At 45.0% G+C, this 20,143-nt stretch overlaps 1 protein-coding gene across 1 annotated transcript in view; it reads left to right on the forward strand.

Annotated features, from left to right (window-relative positions):
* Nucleotides 1-661: 661 nt before the first annotated feature.
* The window catches only part of SIDT2 (SID1 transmembrane family member 2), a 111,086-nt gene continuing 91,604 nt past the window's right edge, over nt 662-20,143 (forward strand). The window contains exons 1-2 of the mRNA XM_077456983.1: nt 662-784; nt 9,526-9,817. Of these exons, the coding sequence (XP_077313109.1) occupies nt 9,644-9,817 (174 nt within the window). The 5' untranslated portion in view covers nt 662-784; nt 9,526-9,643. The remainder of the gene's footprint in view (nt 785-9,525; nt 9,818-20,143) is intronic.

Here is a 20,143-nt window from a genome sequence, read left to right on the forward strand (position 1 = left end):
CCCAGTCCTCCTCCGTCCCCCCTGTTCCCGTATCCTCCTCCGTCCCCCCAGTCCTCCTCTGCCCCCCCTGTCCCTGTATCCTCCTCCGTCCCTGTATCCTCCTCTGCCCCCCCAGTCCCCGTATCCTCCTCTGCCCCCCAGTCCTCCTCCGTCCCCCGTATCCTCCTCCGTCCCCCCTGTCCCTGTATCCTCCTCTGTCCCCCCAGTCCTTCTCCGTCCCCCGTATCCTCCTCTGTCCCCCCTGTCCCCGTATCCTTCTCAGCCCACCTGCCCCCCATGTCTTCCTCTGCCCCCCCATGACACTGTGGATTGCTCTACTGACACCACTGTCCCCCAAAAAGCATTTTGAGAATATGAGAAAAAAAATTCTAAAAAATGTAAAAAAAAAAAAAGGAAAAATCCTAAGCACTACTGACACCATCCTGCCCATACTACCCATGTAACCAGTGCTGTATTTAGTGACCGGTAGGTACCATCTGTGCCTGTCAGTGGGTGCTGGTGACATCCTGATCACCGACGTCTCTGATAGTAAACAATGCCCGGACACGTGACGTTCCTGTAAACATTTCGTCACTTCGCCTTCTGAAATGTCCAAACAGAGTCTTCCCCTCCCCTTCCGGCTGCATCCACCATCCACCCATCCAATAGCGTGCCGCTCCGCCTAAGATGTCAGAGGAGGCCCCGCCCATCATTGCTGTGGTCTTCCAGCTGTACAGAGGCAGTACTGGGGGCGGCGGGCAGGTAGCGGCGGCGGAGGGGGGAGGAGGATGAGGAGAGGGGAGAGGTAAGTGATCTGGACCTGAGTACACGGAATGCTAATAATCATCATCACACACACATGGCGGGGTCACCGGGGGACAGTCATGTAGTGGTGTCAGGCTGTGTGTGATGGAGCTGTACACACCTGCTGGTATGATTCCTGTGGACACAGATCTCTGGTGATGTCCGTGTTTGCAGCTTCTGGGCTCCCTGTACCAGGCTTTGTGCCAGTTGGGGGGAGGGGCTCACACACTGCTTTATGGATTTCTTCAATGGGCCACACAGCTAATGATAGAGATGGAAACTCTCTATCACCCTTGTGCTGCCAGCATTAGTAAATCACTAGGAAGACAGATCATATTTCTGTGGTTTGCATTTCTTCAGTTATTTTCTGGTTTCTGGCTAAAACAATGTGCTGTGTCTTCAAGAGGGACTTTCTCAGCTAAACACCCTCCTGCCTGCGTGTCGGAATCAGCAACCCGTCAGATTAGGTAACAGAAGTGACGTTCCATCAGCTGTGATTGTGTGCCACTGCTACCAGGTTCACTCATCTGACAGAACAACTGGTAGCGGACATCTTACTACACCCAGCCTAGTCTTGAATGACAGTCATTTTTAGCAGTAAAGTGAGCGGATATAAATAAATATAGTATTTTGACATCTTTGATGCTGGTTGGATGTTACTATTTTATAATTTTTATTTTTTTTATTTTGAAAGAAGCTGGACGCCGGCAGTAGGAAGATGGCGGTGGCCATCTTGGTACACCCCGCACTGCTCAGCACTAATCCTTTAGGCTTTTAAAATTAAACATCCAAGCAGCATCACAGATGTCAATCTAAAGTTATTACTAATTTAAAATTACTGTGACATTCAAGCTGGGTGTAGTAAGATGTCCGCTGCCTTCTTCTGAAGGTGTTCTGTCGGATGAGCAAACCTGGTTGTGGTGGAACGCATGCGCAGCTGACGGAACATCACTTCTGTTACCTAATCTGATGGGTCGCCGATTCTGATGGAATGCCTGATCTAAGAGCAGATGGATTCCAGGAGTTAAGGCTCCGTTCACACTTGTGCAATGCAGGAACCCTGTGAATCCACTGCAGGTTCCCACATCGCATCCAACTCACACTGCTATATGCAAACTGCGGGGAGTGTCAATACATTGTTAATGACACCCCCATTTCAGATTGCGTATCACACTGCGAACTGACAGTTTGGACATGAATCGGATCGCTTAGGTGTGAACACCCATGAGATCTGATTCTGGTGCAGACCAAAAAAAGGGTCCTGTGCAAGTTTAGTCCAAATGCAATGCAATTTCAGCCATACTAGCTCCTTATGAATAACTTATGAATAACTTACCTGAGAACGAAGCCCCCGAAGCGGTCCTCCTTCTTCATCTTCACCGCTGCCATGTGTCCCCGAGTGACTTCCGGGTCTCGCTGCTCCGGCGCTGTGATTCGCTGGAGCCGCGATGATGTCACTCCCGCGCATGCGCACGGGAGCAGACACGAGCGGCATATCGCCATGATCTGTGGCCTGCTCAGTGCACCTGTGCCATAGACAGCGGTGCCTGTCTTTTTGTAAATATCTCCTAAACCGTGTAGGTTTAGGAGATATTTCTTGGACCTACAGGTAAGCCTTAATCTAGGCTTACCTGTAGGTCCAAGTGGTTTGTAAGGGTTTACAACCACTTTAATATCTGTACAGCGAAGATGTTTTCTATTGGAGTACAAGAGCCACCTGTAGCCTCCTGCCACATTTGGCACTTTTTGGGGGTGAGCGGATACCTGTCAAAACCAGGTACCCATTCCCACTTCTAGATCTTTGTGCAGCAATCTATTGATCTATATTTTTGGCTTTTGTCCCCCCCCCCCTCTTTTGGCCATTCAGAAAATGCAGTGCGACTTGCGCAGTAGTAAACAGGCCGTGAAGCCGCAAGGCTTCACTTCTTTATCCCCTTAGTAAGGATGCCAGCACTTGCACCCCTAGCCAATAAACAAATCAGCTAGGGGTGGTGGGATACCAGTGTCCTTATCTTAAAAGTCAGCAGCTCCAGTATTTGTAGCTGCTGATTTTTTTTATTTTTTATATGCAGGCTGAAACTCCACTTTACAGGGTTGGCAGAAACTGCTTCCAATGGTCTAATCCTGTAACACATCTACAAATGTAAATATTACTGTTACATTGACAGACATTTATGCTGTGGGTGATAGGTTTATAGTTCACCTTATGGATCATGTGACATGTTCTATCCATATTTAGGGTGTAACATGCTCCAACTCCTACCCCCATGGGCGGAAGGTGCTCTCCCCAGCAATTTGCAAGTGAGAAAATGACAAGTCCTCTCTACCACCATAGCGGATGGCTTGTAGTTCTTAATGAACTGTGAGGGCACCGATGAGCGCCTTTGTATTTCAAAGCTGGAGGACGTGTCTGTAGGAGCCTCTTGCTTCTCGGCCTTTTGGCTAAGATAAAGTGTAGTATCAGTTGCCAAGTGGTGGCACTGTGCTAACCATCCCTGATCCGCAGCGGTGGATTAGGGGTGACAGCGGTTATGCATATCCATTTGGCGTGATGGTAACCTGGACAGTTAGTATCAGGGCGGACCGATGGCGTACTGCTCGACGTAACTGAGGGACGTTACTAGACCACCTTTAGAGAAAGCCAAAAGGGTTGCCTCCTGATATGGACAGAGAAACATCAGGTCTAGCCGAAGGGTCGGGTCCCTGGCCTTCTAGCCTAGATTTGTGTGGTTCCTGTCCTTTTCAGTCTTTCGGTGAGAAAAGCCTGCCCTTTTTTGATTTTATTGAGGGGAATTGGCCAGTACTTCCTGAATGTAATTAGGTGGGAGCGATGGTGGAGTCCTATGCCAAGGGGTTCTCCCCATAAGCTCTGTGTTCTGATGCCTTCCTGGTTGGGCTACACCTGTCTGGCTGTGGGCCAGGGTTGGATAAAAGCCCGTGGTGCATGTACCCCTGAAGTGGCAGTCCAGGGGTGCCATAATTCTCACTGTGAGGGAGAGAACACTTTGAGTTTTGGGGGCACCTTGGTCACTGCACCATACACACTTTTTTCACACCTGCTTCTTGGGCCGGGCCTTTTGGCTAGGACCAGAGGAATTTTTTATTCCTGGCTGAAGGGCTGGCCAGTGTCTTGCACAATGGTCACTTTCACTTACCTCTACTTCCTTCTTCCCCACTTTCTTTTATTTGTTTACCTTGTGTTGTCACTTTTTTGTATTTTTTTGTTGCTTGTGTACACTGTTTTGTGTGACTGATAGGGTTTGGGTCCTTGGGCCTACCCTGAAAGTCTTGGGAGGGGGTGGACATGGCCCTCTCTCATGGGGTCTCCCTTCGGGGGAGCCCCACCAAGTACTTAGTTGAGTCTGTTTTAGCAGACCCTCCAGAGAACGGGATCTGTCTGGTTTCGGCCAGATGGGCCATAATGAGTACCTCGGTCCCCGCCTGGAGCCTAATGCCCGGGGGAATCAGGGTAAGGTCCTTTCAGGGAGGACTATAGTACACCCGTTGCACATTTTGTGTCATTCTTTGTGTGTGCACTTTTTTTTGCACCTGGCGGAGTTTTTGGGTGTGTTTTAAAAAAAAAAAAAAAAAAAAAAAAAAAGTGTCTGTAGGAGTCTGACCATCCATTGATCATGGATGCAATACTTTGCAGGCTCTGGGGGAAATAAATAAAGAGTCCAAGATCATTTTATTGTTGTGTTTTTTTTTTTTAAAAGGTCACATAAAAACAGCCAATGCCCCCTTCATCAGGTCTAGAAGAATAAACATAAAATAGAGTCATAATGCTGAAAAATTATGTCTAAAGTATGCATATGAGTATATACCACAAATTCTTGTACATCACATAATGGCATCAGACTTCTCACATGAATTTCAGTTGTCGCAGTTAAATTATAAATGTTACAAGGATACAAATTATATATGTAGTAAAACATCAAATAAAGGAAGTAGATATATAAAATTGCATCAAAAAGAATATTTGCAAAAAAAAAGTAAAGTAAAAATCAAGCTGCTGAAATAAGATTAATTGGCTACTAGAACAAGGGCTAAGGGCCCTTTCACACAGACTTTCCAATCGGGTCCACCTGTCAGTTTTTCAGGCGGACCTGATCCCTATTTTCCATCCGTCTGGCAGATCGGATGAAAATGGACAGGTGGTTTGTTTTCATCTGATCTTCCCATAGAGGAGAGCAGAAATCTGACTGGTCTGTCTCAGCACAGTGAGCGAAGATGGACTTGTCATCTGCTTGCTCGGTGGGGATCAGCAGATCGATTCCTCGGTGAGCAAGTGGAGTCCATCAAATAGATAAGCCTGTGTGAAAGGAGATTGAGACACTAAGCTCCTGAAATTAGTCTAATCCGCTCCTAAAACAAATACAAAAAATGTGAGTACTGAAATGAGTGTTAAAAAAATCTAATACCCCAAACTGCTAAAATAAGACTAATGCCGAAAAAGTCAGACGGAATCATTTCATCAGATATTCCGATTGTATGTCCCCCCCCCCCCCCCCCCCCCGGGTCTAGTATGGATTCGGAGGGGAACTCCAATGACAAATTAAAAAAAACAAAAATGGCCCCAAAGCATTGATGGGGACAAGGGGAGGGGGGGGCCCAGATCGCGCCCCCCCCATGTGAATGGGTAGCGGGTACATCGTACCCCCTACCCATTCACAAAAAAAAAAGCAGTGTAGCACTGTGTAGTGTATTGTCATATTACACAGTTTACACAGTTTTTGACAAGTTCTTTATTAAAAATGTCTTCTTCCTCCTCCAGGCTTCTCCTGCTTTTTCTTTCTTCTGTTTTCTTTGTCCGGTGTTCTTCTTCCTCCACTGCCGCTCCCGCTGATGACCCTCCTCTGATGCTGCACCCTGCTGATCTGTCTGCGCCGATGTCAAGCATTTCTTAGATAACTATGGGGCGTAGCCATTAGATGTCATCAGGCGGCCCTGCCACCCTGTGACTTCACCGCCCGGGGCATGATGGGTCTATGATGTCGTGAGGGGGTGGGGCCTCTGGATGACTTCATCTGATGGCCACACCCCATAGTTAATTAAGAAATGCTTGACATCGGTGTGGACAGATCATCGGAGGAGAGTCGTTGGCAGGAGCATCGGCGGAGGAAGAAGACAGGAGAAAGAAGACACCGGAGGAGAAGACAGGAGGAAGAAGCGAGAGATGCCCGGAGGAGGACGAAGCGGAGAAGAAGATATTTTTAATTAAGGACTTTTCAAAAACTGTCTATTGTGTTTTGTCACACTACACTACTTTTTTTGGTGAATGGGTAGGGTTACGATTGTACCCGATATCCATTCACATGGTGCAGGCCAGGATCTGGGGGGCCCCTTTGTCACTTGTTATAGACCCCGACAACCAATGACCAGGGTTGTCGGGAAGAGACCCTTGTCCCCTATCAGGTTTTATCTAATAGTTTCTTGAAACTATCGATGCTCCCCGCTGAGACCACCGCCTGTGGAAGGGAATTCCACATCCTTGCCGCTTTTACAGTAAAGAACCCTCTATGTAGTTTAAGGTTAAACATCTTTTCTTCTAATTTTAGTGTCCACGAGTCTTGTTAAACTCCATTCTGCAAAAAAGTTTTATCCCTATTGTGGGGTCACCAGTACGGTATTTGTAAATAGAAATCATATCCCCACTCAAGCGCCTCTTCGGCAGATAGAATAAGTTCAGTGCTCGCAACCTATGGCGTGACAGGAGAGTGCGCTTTACAGGCACTTTTTTTTAGCTCTAAAACGCCTGTAAAGCGCCTCAGTGTGAAAGTAGCTTTAAAGTGTAACTCCACTTTTGTTGAGAAAAAAACATTCCCCTCTGGGTGATCTGTGTACATTGCAAGGATTATAACAAACTTTGTTGCAGATTCCAATCCTACCTTTTTGTTTTGAAGAAATCCTGTGTGTTTGTCTGTGCCTCTGTGATTAGCAGGTCTAATGGGAGTGGGTTTCATAATTAACTGTCAGGTGTGGAGCAACAGGGCACTAATGAGGAAATCTGCTGGGCCTGCATCCTTATGCCCCATACACACGATGAGATTATCGGACGAATGATCGTCCGTTTTTTATTGCATGCTAATCTCAGATCGAATCTGATGAGTTTACTAAAGTCACGAAAATTCCCGCACGACAGAAAAAAAATTCGGAAGTGATGTCATGTGTTGTAATGCATTTGTATTGCATTTTCGAACGATAGCTGTACTGATTAAACGAAAATCGTACGATCTGGCATCGTACGAAAAAAATTTCCGTGCATGTCCGATAGAATAATATCGGATGTACTGTCCTAATCGGCTCTCGAAAGCTCTGTACTAACGATCCGATTATCGTACGATCGCTTCGAAAGCGGTATTTTCCGTACGATTTTCGGATCGTGTGTACGGGGCATTAGATGTTTTCCTATTGAAAGTATCTCTCAAAAAAATGTTGCAGGGGATGCCTGAAATCTAACTTATATCTTAGGCAGACTTCTGGGAAAATTGGTGAGCCAATCACACAAGCAGGAAATGACGTTTGTGGGGATTGCAATGTATTCTCAGAAAATCACATTGGCTGCAGATTGAAAAAGAAAGGTCATTTTTAATAACATTCTATTACAAAATGATTAGCGTGTGTAATCATATGCGCGATATCATTTTTTCTTTATTTGCTATTTTTTTCCCCACGAAAGAGGAGTTAAACGTTAGCCTTTTTCTGACACTTGTTGCTTACAAGTAAAAATATGTATTTTTGTTGCTGCTAAATTACTTGGAACCCCCAAACATATATATATATATTTTTAGGAGAGACCCTAGAAAATAAAATGGCCGTTGTTGCAATATTTTATATCCTCCTGTATTTGCGCAGTTATCTTTCAAAAGCAATTTTTTGGGGAAAAAAAAATACACTTCAACCACTTAAGGACCGGGTCTCTTTTTTTATTTATTTTTTTATTTTTTTAGATGTGGTGTTTACAAGTTAAAAACAGTTACCGGTATACATTTTTTTCCTAACACCCTAGAGAATAAAATGGGGGTCATTGCAATACTTTGTCACACCATATTTGCGCAGGGGTCTTGCAAGCGCACAAAGTAAGACAACAGTAAAGTTAGCCCAATTTTATATTGTGAAAGATAATGTTACTCTGAGTAAATTGATACCCAACATGTCATGCTTCAAAATTGCGCCCGCTCCTGGAATGGGGACAAACTTTTACCCTTAAAAATCTGCACAGGCGACATTTAAATTTTTTTTGCAGGTTGCACGTTTACAGAGGAGGTCTAGGACTAGAATTATTGCTCTTACTCTACCGATCGTGGCGATAATGCACATGTGTGGTTTGAACACCATTTTCATATGTGGGTGCTACTTACGTATTTGTTAGTTTCTGCGTGAGCTTGGTGGAACGGGGCACGTTTAAAACATATATTTTTTTAATTTTATCTTTACGCTGTTAAAAAAAAAAAAAAAAAAAAAAATATGTAAACATCCCTTGTAATAGAAAAAAAAGCATGAGATCTGGGGTCAACAAGACCTCAGATCTTATATTTACACTAAAATGCAATTTAAAAATGTTGTCATTTAAAAAAATAAATAAATGGCCCTTTTAAGAGTTATGGGCGGAAGTGACATTTTGACGTTGCTTCTGCCCTGCAGTGTCATGGAGACTGATGGGGGCCATCTTCCTCTCACTCATCTCCATGCACAGCCAGGGGAAGGATCCGTTTGCCTCCAGCCCTGCTGACGGCTATGGTAAGCAGCAGAGGGCACTGGATCGTGGCGGGGGCCCCTCTCCTACCGCCGATAAAAGTGATCTTGTGGCGAATGCGCCGCAGAGACCACTTTTATCTTGTACCGGACCACTGGCCTAACACGGCGATACTGGATTGTGGCAGCTAGCTGCTGCTATAACAACGATATCTGTCCTCAAAGTGAGGATGTACATCGGCATTCAGTGGTCCAGAAGTGGTTAATGAATTAAAGAAAACTAAAGTTAGCCAATTTTTTATTTTTTTTTGTATAATGTGGATGATGTTATGACGAGAATCGTGATCTTTATTTTAAGTAAAAAAAAATCGTGATACTAATTTTATCCAGAAACGTGCAGCTCTAGAACAGTGATATACGGTAGGTGAGATGATCACACTGTTACCAACCCACTCTTGTGGATACGTGCTTACCATCTGCGTTGGACCTAAAAATCATAAAAGGTCAAAAGCAGAGTTTCATTAAACAGCTGGGATTGGCTCTAGTAAAGGATATAACTTTCTTCTTCAGGATAGCCAACACTAGGAAATGCCCAGTAAATCAGCTCAGAAAGAGAAAAGTAAAGACCTAGTGCTCTCTGTTTTAATTAAAATCAAGCAATGTTTATTTAAAAAAAACTTGCAGAAAAAAATCAAAGAACTGTTCTTCTATAAAAAAACAAAACAAAAAAAAACAAAGTAGCAGATACATTCCTCCCAGCTCACCGGTTTGGCTGACAGGTGCTGGGGATCAATATATCAAAGCCAGGTGGGTGCTGCTAGAGCATCCTCTCTTCTCTACAACATTGACCGATCTGGTGAGTTTGTACTACTTGCAATAGATCTTGTTGGATATGAACAGTGGAAGTGCAGCTGCTTGGTTTGTACCTGGATACTGTGGGGAGGATGGATCCCAGTAGGTGTGCGCCCGCAGCCAATACATGATCAATAACCATGCCCGAAGCACTAATATCTTGATGTTTAATGTTCTCTTTTCATGTCTTCATAGGTAAACAGCTATCTGGTGGTGACTCAGGCATGCAGTCTTTGATTACATAAGGTGTGGCATGAACTGCTGATGCTGGAAGGTCCACAGAACAGCAGGATCTCTGCACTCCTCGCTGGAGATGTTCACCCTGGGAATATGGCTGCTGTTACTGTGGTCTGCCGAGGTGGTGGATGAAGCGTCGGCCAAAATAATCCAACAGACAACCGCTGAATTTAATAAGGAATATAATGACTCTGTGAACAATGATGTACAAAGTATATATGCCTTCAACCATACAATGCTAAGAAACAAGGTAAGATATACTCTATAGATATACCTTATGGGTAGTGTGATGCAAAGGATTGAACGTGGTAATTAGATTATAAGATCTGACCAAATATATTTTGTTTGCAGGTCTTTGTGAATAGTCAGTTCTCTTTGTTAGGAATGGGGCGATGAACTGAGTATTCTCAAAATCTTGCACCGCAAAATAAATTCAGTTATATAAAAGGTACGGCTTATAAATATATATATATATATATTTTTTTACCCTCATGCTGCAATTAATGGCTAACAAAATGCAGTAAATTACTGCTAGAGAATGCTGTTTCAATAGAGTTCAGTTTAAAGCTGGTCACACATGTTACAATCTGACCATATAATCTGTACAGTTGTGTAGTGTCCGAACTTACCATATTGGACATAAATCAAAAGGATAATTTGGAGTACAAAAAAGGCAAAACTTTTATTTTTTTGTTATTTTGGATAGATTAAAGGAGGGTTCTAACCACCATCTGTTTTTTGGCATTTTTTTTGCCAACCGTGTCCCATTGGGGAGGTTTTCCTTCACTTTTTGTCTCATAGCCACATCAGGATGTGACAGGCAGATCCCTCTAAAGTGAGGGACTCCCTCATTGTCACTAGGGTCAACAGACCTAGTGTAAGGTGACCAGATTTTTAAAATGAAATCCAGGGATATAATGTTATTTTACTAGTAATGGCAGCAATCGACGACTTATAGTGGGACTGTGATATTGACACTTTTGGCACTTTGTGGGAACCAGTGACACTAATACAGTGATCAGTGCTAAAAATATGTACCATCACTGTACTAATGACACTGGCTGGGAAGGGGTTAAACATCTAGGGCAATTAAAGGGTTAAATGCGCCTAACAAGTATTTTCCCACTGCGGGGGAGGTGCTTTTACTAAGGGAAGGCATAGATACTTGTCCTTGCTTTGCAGGAACAGAGGATTAATGTCTTCCATACTGACAGAACGGCAAACTGCCTTGTTTACATAGGCAGACTGGAGTTCTGTCTTTGTACAGAATGATCGGCGAGTACAAGTGGACATCAAGTCCGCCGGACCCACTGATTGGCTTCTATACCCAGAAAAGCAGAATTACGTGTGTATATTGTAAGGGATCTTCCCGGGGTAGGGTGTGTTTGGACACAGTTCACAGCAGACTTGGAATTTATAAAGCAGATCTTGGCGTTTATTCGTGGTACAAACAGTCCAGCAAACAAAATATACAGCAACACCGTGCTTTCTAAGTACAACAAAAATAAAAGTCCTAGCCCGGCTGGGCGCTTACTAACAGGTTCTGCTCACCTATCTGACACTTACAAACACAGCGTCTTTCGCCTGGATGTCGCAGGGTGAGTTTTAGCTCCAGCAGTGGCTGTGCTTGCAGCTTCCTTCAACACACAGATTGTTCATTCCCTGGCTGAGAGCAATCACCTGCAGACCCTGCAGAGCCTTTAGCTTCCCAGGCTAATTAGGATCAAAGCTCACCTGATCCCAAACCCAGAACTGGATCGGGGGATGTGGAATGACAGGTCCCTCTACCAAACCTACCTGCCATTCCATATAAACCCAGGCCCGGCAAAATTAAATAACAACTCAGCAGCATATCGCTGCTGAGAAACTGATCCATCCTGGATTTACCATCTCACACTGTGTAGCAACCTAGGTGAGATGTACACCCCCTCGATCACTTCTCCAGTGACATGTCTACATATCCCCCCCCTCTTTTTCAGACCGGAGGGCTGAGCCTTTTGTCCCCACAGACAACTTACCCTTGACAATGCGTCAGCATTTGCCTGTAATTTCCCTGGCCTGTGTTCCACAGTGAAATTAAAGTTTTGTAGGGAGAGAAACCATCTAGTCACTCTTGCATTTCTCTCCTTGTTTAACTTCATCCATGTTAGGGGGGCATGGTCTGTCACCAACTTGAATTTCCTGCCTAGCAAGTAATACTTTAACGATTCTAGGGCCCACTTTACTGCCAAACATTCTCGCTCCACAATGGCATAATTTTTCTCGGCCGGGGTTAGTTTTCTACTCAAGTACGTCACTGGATGCTCCTCACCATTCACTACTTGTGAGAGTACTGCACCTAAGCCTGTGTTAGAGGCATCTGTCTGGACCAGAAATTCTCGCCTGAAATCGGGGGTAACTAACACAGGTGGTTGGCACAAGGCAGACTTAAGGCTTTGGAAAGCCTTCTCGGCCTCTGGGGTCCACGTGACCATTGCTGTCTTTCCGCCCTTTGTCAAGTCAGTTAGTGGAGCAGCAACTGAGGCAAAGTTCGGCACAAATCTACGGTAATACCCCGTAATACCCAGGAAAGCTCTAACCTGTTTCCTTGTCAGGGGTCTAGGCCAATTCTGTATTGCCTCAATTTTATTTAGCTGTGGCTTAATCAACCCTCTCCCAATAATGTAGCCTAGATATTTGGCCTCTTCTAGGGCTAGAGCACACTTCTCGGCATTTATGGTCAACCCCGCATCACTTATGGCATCCAACACGGCCTGTACCTTACAGAGGTGACTTTCCCAATCAGGGCTAAAAATGACCACATCATCGAGGTAGGCAGCTGAGTAATCACGATGTGGTCGCAGAATCAAGTCCATCAACCTCTGGAAAGTTGCAGGCGCTCCATGTAACCCGAATGGCATCACTACATACTGGAATAGCCCATCAGGGGTGGAGAATGCAGTTTTCTCTTTAGCCTCACCAGAAAGTGGAATCTGCCAGTAGCCCTTTGTGAGATCGAGGGTGGTTATGTACCTGGCGTTACCCAACTTCTCAATCAACTCATCTACCCTGGGCATAGGATACGCATCGAACTTGGAGATCTCATTCAACTTTCTGAAATCGTTACAGAACCTCCAAGTTCCATTGGGCTTTGGGATTAGCACAATTGGGCTGGACCATTCACTCTGTGACACCTCAATTACCCCCAGAGCAAGCATACGTTTTACCTCGGCAGATACGGCTTCCCTACGTGCCTCGGGTATCCTATAGGGCTTAAGGTTTACTCTGCTTCTAGGCTCAGTTTCAATGTGATGATGGATGAGGTGTGTACGCCCTGGGAGGTCAGAGAACTTGTTTTTGTTTTTCTGTAAAAATTCCTGAGCCTCCTGTTTCTGTGACACTGATAGAGTATCACCTACCTTGACTGGAGGGATTGGTGGTGACAAATTATTAACAGTATTTGTCGCCACCAAGGATTCCCTGTCTTTCCAGGGCTTGATCAAGTTTATGTGATAAACTTGGAAAGGCTTCCTTCTACCTGGTTGGTGCACCTTGTAGTTCACCTCACTGACCTTTTCAACAATTTCATAGGGACCTTGCCACTTCGCCAAGAATTTACTCTCAACAGTGGGGACTAGTATAAGGACCCTATCGCCTGGGTTGAATGTCCTGATTCTTGCGGACCGGTTGTAAATTCTACTTTGGGCCTCTTGAGCCCTCTGGAGGTGTTCCCTTACCAGGGGCATTACAGTGGCTATACGGTCCTGCATTTGTGCTACATGCTCAATAACACTCTTGTATGGGGTGGACTCATTCTCCCATGTCTCTTTTGCAATGTCTAGTAGACCCCTAGGGTGATGACCATAGACCAACTCGAATGGTGAGAACCCTGTGGACGCTTGGGGCACCTCCCTAATAGCAAACATGAGGTAGGGTAATAAATGATCCCAGTCACGACCATCTTTTGCCACCACTTTCTTCAACATATGTTTCAAAGTTTTATTAAATCTCTCCACCAATCCGTCCGTCTGGGGGTGGTACACAGAGGTACGGATGTGTGAGATTTTAAATAGTCTGCATAATTCCTTCATTACTTTCGACATAAATGGCGTACCTTGGTCAGTTAGGATTTCTTTGGGGATCCCAGTCCTAGAGAACATATAAAACAACTCACGTGCAATTGTTTTAGATGCAGTGTTTCTTAAGGGTACAGCCTCAGGATAGCGGGTCGCATAATCCAGGACTACCAAAATATACTGGTGTCCTCTAGCTGACTTTACAATGGGACCCACTAAATCCATGGCAATACGCTCAAAAGGCACCTCTATAATAGGGAGCGAAACCAAAGGACTGCGAAAATGTGACACTGGGGCACTAACCTGACATGTGGGGCACGACTCACAGTATTTTTTAATGTCATCATATATGGCCGGCCAAAAAAACCTCTGGAGAACCCTCTCTCGCGTTTTGTCAGTCCCCAAGTGTCCCCCAAGAACATGGTTATGTGCCATGTCAAGCACCTGACGCCGGTACGGCTTAGGTACCAGAAGCTGTTCCACAATCTCATCCTTAATCTTATTGACTCTATAGAAAAGATCATTAGTCACCGAAAAATGTGGAAACCTTTTTTCAGCATCTGGTTCCTGAGGTACCCCATTCATTACAGCAACCTGCTCTCTCGCATTTTTGAGAGTGGGGTCCTGTAATTGTGCAGCCCCAAAATTATCCCTAGACACCTCTAAGTCTAGTATATTTTGCTCAGTGGGAGGAGCCTCCTCCTCCCCAGCCAGGACCTGTAAAGGAAAACAATCATTTTCATCCTGCATACTTTTATCATTCACAGTGGACAAGGCAACCACCTTAGAGGTATCCTCACTCCTTTTGGGGATTTTTCTTTTTTCCCAGAGAGCCCAGAATAAAGGAAAATCGCGCCCCAATATTACATTATGCATGAGGTTTTTAACCACACCCACTTCATATTGTACTGTGCCTTGTTCAGTCCCAACTTTAGCCAGCACTATAGGGTACACTTTTGTATCACCATGTATACACACAACGCTCATATGCTTTTTAGACTCTAAGTCCCCAGTCACCAGGCTAGCATGCACCAAGGTTACAAGGCTTCCTGAGTCCATTAACGCTTTAACAGGAAAGTCATTGATTGTGATGTTGCAGATTTGCGGTTCAGTCTCTAGTCCAGGAACTGCAGCACAAGATGGTTCCGCAAATAGCGACTGACGCCGGCTAGCGTCACATTCCATGGGTTCAGAGGTAAGAGGGCAATGGGCCGACACGTGTCCCGCCTCATGGCATCTCCAACACTGGATAGGGCCTGGTCTCTTTGGCAAGGAGTCCTTTTCAGAGCCCCTTAGCCACCCGGGACCATCACCAGTCTTTTGTCCCTGAGACACCATTTGAGCCCTTTTCCCTCTATCAGCACCCCTCCACACTCCCCCAATAGATGGAAGTCTCTTACCAGCTGACGGCACAGATCTGGCGCTCCGGGGAGGTGAAGATGCTGCAGGAACATCACGGAGGTAGTCCTCAGTCGCCTGGAACCTCTCCACAAGGTTGACAAGTTCGTTTGCATTCTTAGGATCACCTTGTCCCACCCAGCGTTGCAGGTCAGTAGGAAGCGCTCGGAGGTAGCGATCCATCACGATCTTCTCTAGGATTTGTGCAGGAGTAGAAGTGTCTGGCTCCAACCACTTTCTTGCCAAATGGATTAGGTCATACATCTGGGACCTCGCTGATTTGTCCAGACTGTAGCTCCAGTTGCGTACCCTCCGGGCACGGACTGCAGTAGTAACTCCTAGTCGGGCAAGTATCTCCTCTTTTAGCCGAGTATAGTCCTTAACCTCTTGCTCACTGAGGTCATAGTAGGCCTTTTGGGGTTCACCTGTTAAATAGGGCGCAATTACCTCTGCCCACTCAGCGGCTGGTAACTTCTCTCGCTCAGCCAGGCGCTCAAATACTGTTAGATAGGCCTCAACATCGTCCTCAGCAGTCATCTTTTGCAGCGCTTTCTGCACAGTCCTTCTCCCAAAAAAAATCTCTGGAGCGGCTCCCATCACTGTGGGTGGATTAGCAACCACAGGCGCCTCTCGAATTGCTATCAGGTGCTCGATAAGTTGTTGTTGTGCAGCCATGGACTGTTCATGTCGTTGCTGTTGTTGCAAACTCACTTGCATAAACTGCTTCAGCATCTCCTCCATGTCGCTGGACTGTTCTTGGAGTGTAGTTGCAGCTTTCACCCAAGACATAAGCAGCTGTAGCCAAGTCTGTCCACACCGTTGCCCCTAGCAACCGTGTTGCCCGCTACCTCCACCAATTGTAAGGGATCTTCCCGGGGTAGGGTGTGTTTGGACACAGTTCACAGCAGACTTGGAATTTATAAAGCAGATCTTGGCGTTTATTCGTGGTACAAACAGTCCAGCAAACAAAATATACAGCAACACCGTGCTTTCTAAGTACAACAAAAATAAAAGTCCTAGCCCGGCTGGGCGCTTACTAACAGGTTCTGCTCACCTATCTGACACTTACAAACACAGCGTCTTTCGCCTGGATGTCGCAGGGTGAGTTTTAGCTCCAGCAGTGGCTGTGCTTGCAGCTTCCTTCAACACACAGATTGTTCATTCCCTGGCTGAGAGCAATCACCTGCAGACCCTGCAGAGCCTTTAGCTTCCCAGGCTAATTAGGATCAAAGCTCACCTGATCCCAAACCCAGAACTGGATCGGGGGATGTGGAATGACAGGTCCCTCTACCAAACCTACCTGCCATTCCATATAAACCCAGGCCCGGCAAAATTAAATAACAACTCAGCAGCATATCGCTGCTGAGAAACTGATCCATCCTGGATTTACCATCTCACACTGTGTAGCAACCTAGGTGAGATGTACACCCCCTCGATCACTTCTCCAGTGACATGTCTACAATATATACATGATCCTGCACAGCAGGACCAACCTGTAGCAGTAAATCTGGTATGGGCCGGTTGGCAACTGGTTAAGATAAGCATTATGATAACACACAGGTAGCAGGCACTCTATCATGGCTCTGGCTGGCTCTGTCACAGTGTGTCACATAACATGGCTGCTGGGTGCTGATTTTGTTAACTTGTGACCAATAATGTAAAATATATGGGTGGTCCTGCGCTTATGGCAATAAGTAAAGAAAATTAACTGCTGCCCCTACTGGTACAACCACCTAGGGTGAATGTAAATGAAAGTGTTTGAGAGAGGTAGGTGTGGCGCTGTTCTAGGGTGCAATAATTGCACATCCCTGTTCAACAATTTGTGTGTCCCTATATTCTACTACCAATGTAATTTATGAAAATAAAGAACATCAAATTGCTAAACGTGTTTAAAATGTCACGTGCTTGGTGCATACACTGGTGTGTACAAGTGCTGACAACACACATATGCAAACATGGATGGATGGATGTGCTGTGATCACATGTAGTCCATTCATCAAATCACAAAACTAAAGTGACAGGTGCTCTTCAAAACTGCCTTGGTGATCCTTATGTATAAAATAATATATACTGTGATTTATATATAATCCATTAATTATTCGAGATAATAAAAAAAAAAAAAGTTACAGGTGCTCTTCAAATCCGTGATCCTTATAGACCCCTATAGGTATTGCACTCTCCACACAGGGGTATCTGGCTTTCACAGTATCTGCCACTGTGCAGCAATCCCCAGATCTGTGTCTGCGGTATCAGCTATGTCTTTCTGTGCTTGAGGTGTCAGGTGTACCTTTCTCCTTTAAATCTCACTCCGCATCACTGAAGTCTCCACATATGACCAATAATAACTAGGAAAGCAAAGGACAAAGACAGTGCTCACAACAGGTAACACACCTCCTAAATCGGAGGTGGAATCCTTCACTTGGTACTCTGGCTCAAATGGCCTCCAGCCATTGAAAACACAGCTCCAAGAAAGATGTAGCCGGCAACTCCAGAATCTCATGATAATCTTTAATTGCTACATAAAGGTCAAGATTAAAAACAGTTGACGCGTTTCAACATACAGACTTGTGCACAGAAACTGTGCACAAATCTGTGAGTTATACCATTTAATTATGCCAAAGAGACGGACACAGTGCAATGTAGTCTATTCACAGACAACCCAAAGCACACCTGTGTTGAAGCCTTTAAAGTACTGGCAGCCCCACAATTGGATCTGCTTCCCCTCTGGTTCTGCTGCTGGACAATGTCAGCTGAGCTTAGCTGCCTCTCTCTGCCTGTCGCCACCACCGCCAGCCTTACAGGCTCTCAAGTCTCACTCTCCGGGCCCCGGCTACTACTGGGTGGGGAGCATAGCTAAGCGGAGGAAGATCACTCTGCTGGGGAAAGCAAGGAGATAGGCAGGCAGCTGGCCAAGACAGAAGAACATGCGGGCGGGAGCAGAATGGTCCCCGGAAACTGGGGATGTCTGGTCACCTTAACCTAGTGTCCCCGTTGGAAGACGTTCCCTCTGTTGTTCTGGTGTCAACTTAAAATTTGGGATTTTTTTCACTTTTGCGATCGGTATTAAAGGTAAACATGACAGGTAGAGAGGGTGAATCTCCCCAACGATGTTCATTTTATACAAAATTAAAAAATGCCTTTAACTATACTTTAAACTATAACTCAGGGCAAGAAAATTGCCTTACACTTACACAAAATGGTTCATTGATTAAAATATCAAACGATGCAACACATGCAGTACCAAATTAAAACATGATGTATCAGAATCAGTCATTTGTGTGACGCGCACACAGACATTCATTTGATCTATCAGAAATAATCCTGCCAGTGTCAATCAATCAAACCTCACTAAATTGACGGAATGGAGGGTCTGCGGTTCGTGATTCCTATTCAGTTCCATCATCAAATAATCATATTGATACCTGTGTGGACACTTATAGATTTGTACTTGGCTGTGTTTTGTCACTGCAATACACTGAAGGGGAGGCCAAATGATCGGTTCACTATCACAGCCGCAGCTCTAATCCTCGCAGTGATGACGTTTGGGGCGGTCTCTCTTTTCTGGCCGGCGCAAAGCAATTAATTCTAAAGCAAACAGGACACTGTGAAGCATTACACACACATCACAAGTGGTAACATTGTATTCCTCTTTTCATTTGTATAAATGTCTGTGGCTGGTATTCATCATCGGTTGGCTCCAGTTTACACTATGAACTACATGTGAATCGCACAAGAACTGCACCTATTCAATTCTCATGCGATGCAGTGCGACTTAAGCCCAAAGTCGTACATGCACCAGTTTTGGAACCTCACTGCAGCCGGTTCCGTGTGTTTGTGACCTGCATTTGGGGTGTTGTTGAGATTTCACGAACACCCGCTGCAGATTGCAAGAACAGTCTGATTTGCATGCAGTGTGGGATATACACACACGGATCGTAGGTATACTCATTTATATCGCTGATCTCCAAATTGTGGCCCGGGAGCCAGATACGGCCCTTTGTTGGCTTTTATCTGGTCCTTGGAGCAATATTTCATCCCCTAACACCAATTCATCCTCTAACACATTTCCTCCCAATGATGGGGCACAATTTTTCCCAATGACCTCAACGATGAGCCACAATTCCTCTCACCGACACTGAAAATGGAGCATCGTTTATTCCCATTGATCCCGGGACATGTCCAATGGCCACAGTTCAGCCCTTGTAAAGTGTGAAGGACAGTTCCTTTGTTTTTATAAAGTTTGTAGACCCCTGAAGTATGTTAAGATCATTTTGTGAGTTTGATCTATACAGTTAAACCTTGAATTGCGAGCATAATTTGTCCCAGAAACATGCCTGTAATCCAAAACACTCTTATATCAAAGCGAATTTCCCCATAAGAAATAATATGAACTCAAATGATTTAGTTTCACAACCATTTATTCATAGGTCCTTCAGTTTATAGTCCATATAAAAAGATTCTAGCAATGTGACCAGGTTGTGTAACCATAAAACGTCCATCCACAAATGGCAGCCTCCACAAGGGGATTAGAAGCAAAAGCCAACAGGAGCTACAGAGTATTAAAGAGAAGAGAGCGCCTCTAAGTGTAGCAATATGGTTACATTTAATGAAGGTACATTCATCAACTATGAGAGTTGTTTATTAAGAGGCACATCTAAGTATGCAGGCATCCGGGGTAAGGCTGTCCACATAGACCATCCCCCGCACTGCTGGCTCTCACCGCTGTCAGTCTGCAGTCGTAAATGGGAAGACTACCCTGCAGTAGAGCGATCTGAAAGTGAGGCTTGAACCACTAGTGGAGTGCAGCGTGGAAGGACAACATCAATGGCAGTGAGGAGGATGGTATATGTGGACATATTTACCCCGGATGCCTGCATACTTAGATGTGCCTCTTTTAATCATCAACCATGTGAGTTTCTAAATGTTGCACCTTCATTAAATACAACCATATTGCTACACTTAAAGGCGTCTCTCTTCCCTCTTTATACTCGGTTGTGACATGACGCTATTCTTATATCAAGACATCGCTTGTATATCAAGTCAAAATATATTTTAAAATTTTTTGCTTATCTTGCAAAACGCTCTCAATCCAAGGTTTTACTGTACAACTTCTCTGACCATCT

Source organism: Lithobates pipiens, unplaced genomic scaffold, assembly GCF_037356315.1.
Source record: "Lithobates pipiens isolate NorthernLeopardFrog02 unplaced genomic scaffold, aLitPip1_a1.2 Scaffold_27, whole genome shotgun sequence".
In the NCBI taxonomy this organism is placed as follows: domain Eukaryota; kingdom Metazoa; phylum Chordata; class Amphibia; order Anura; family Ranidae; genus Lithobates; species Lithobates pipiens.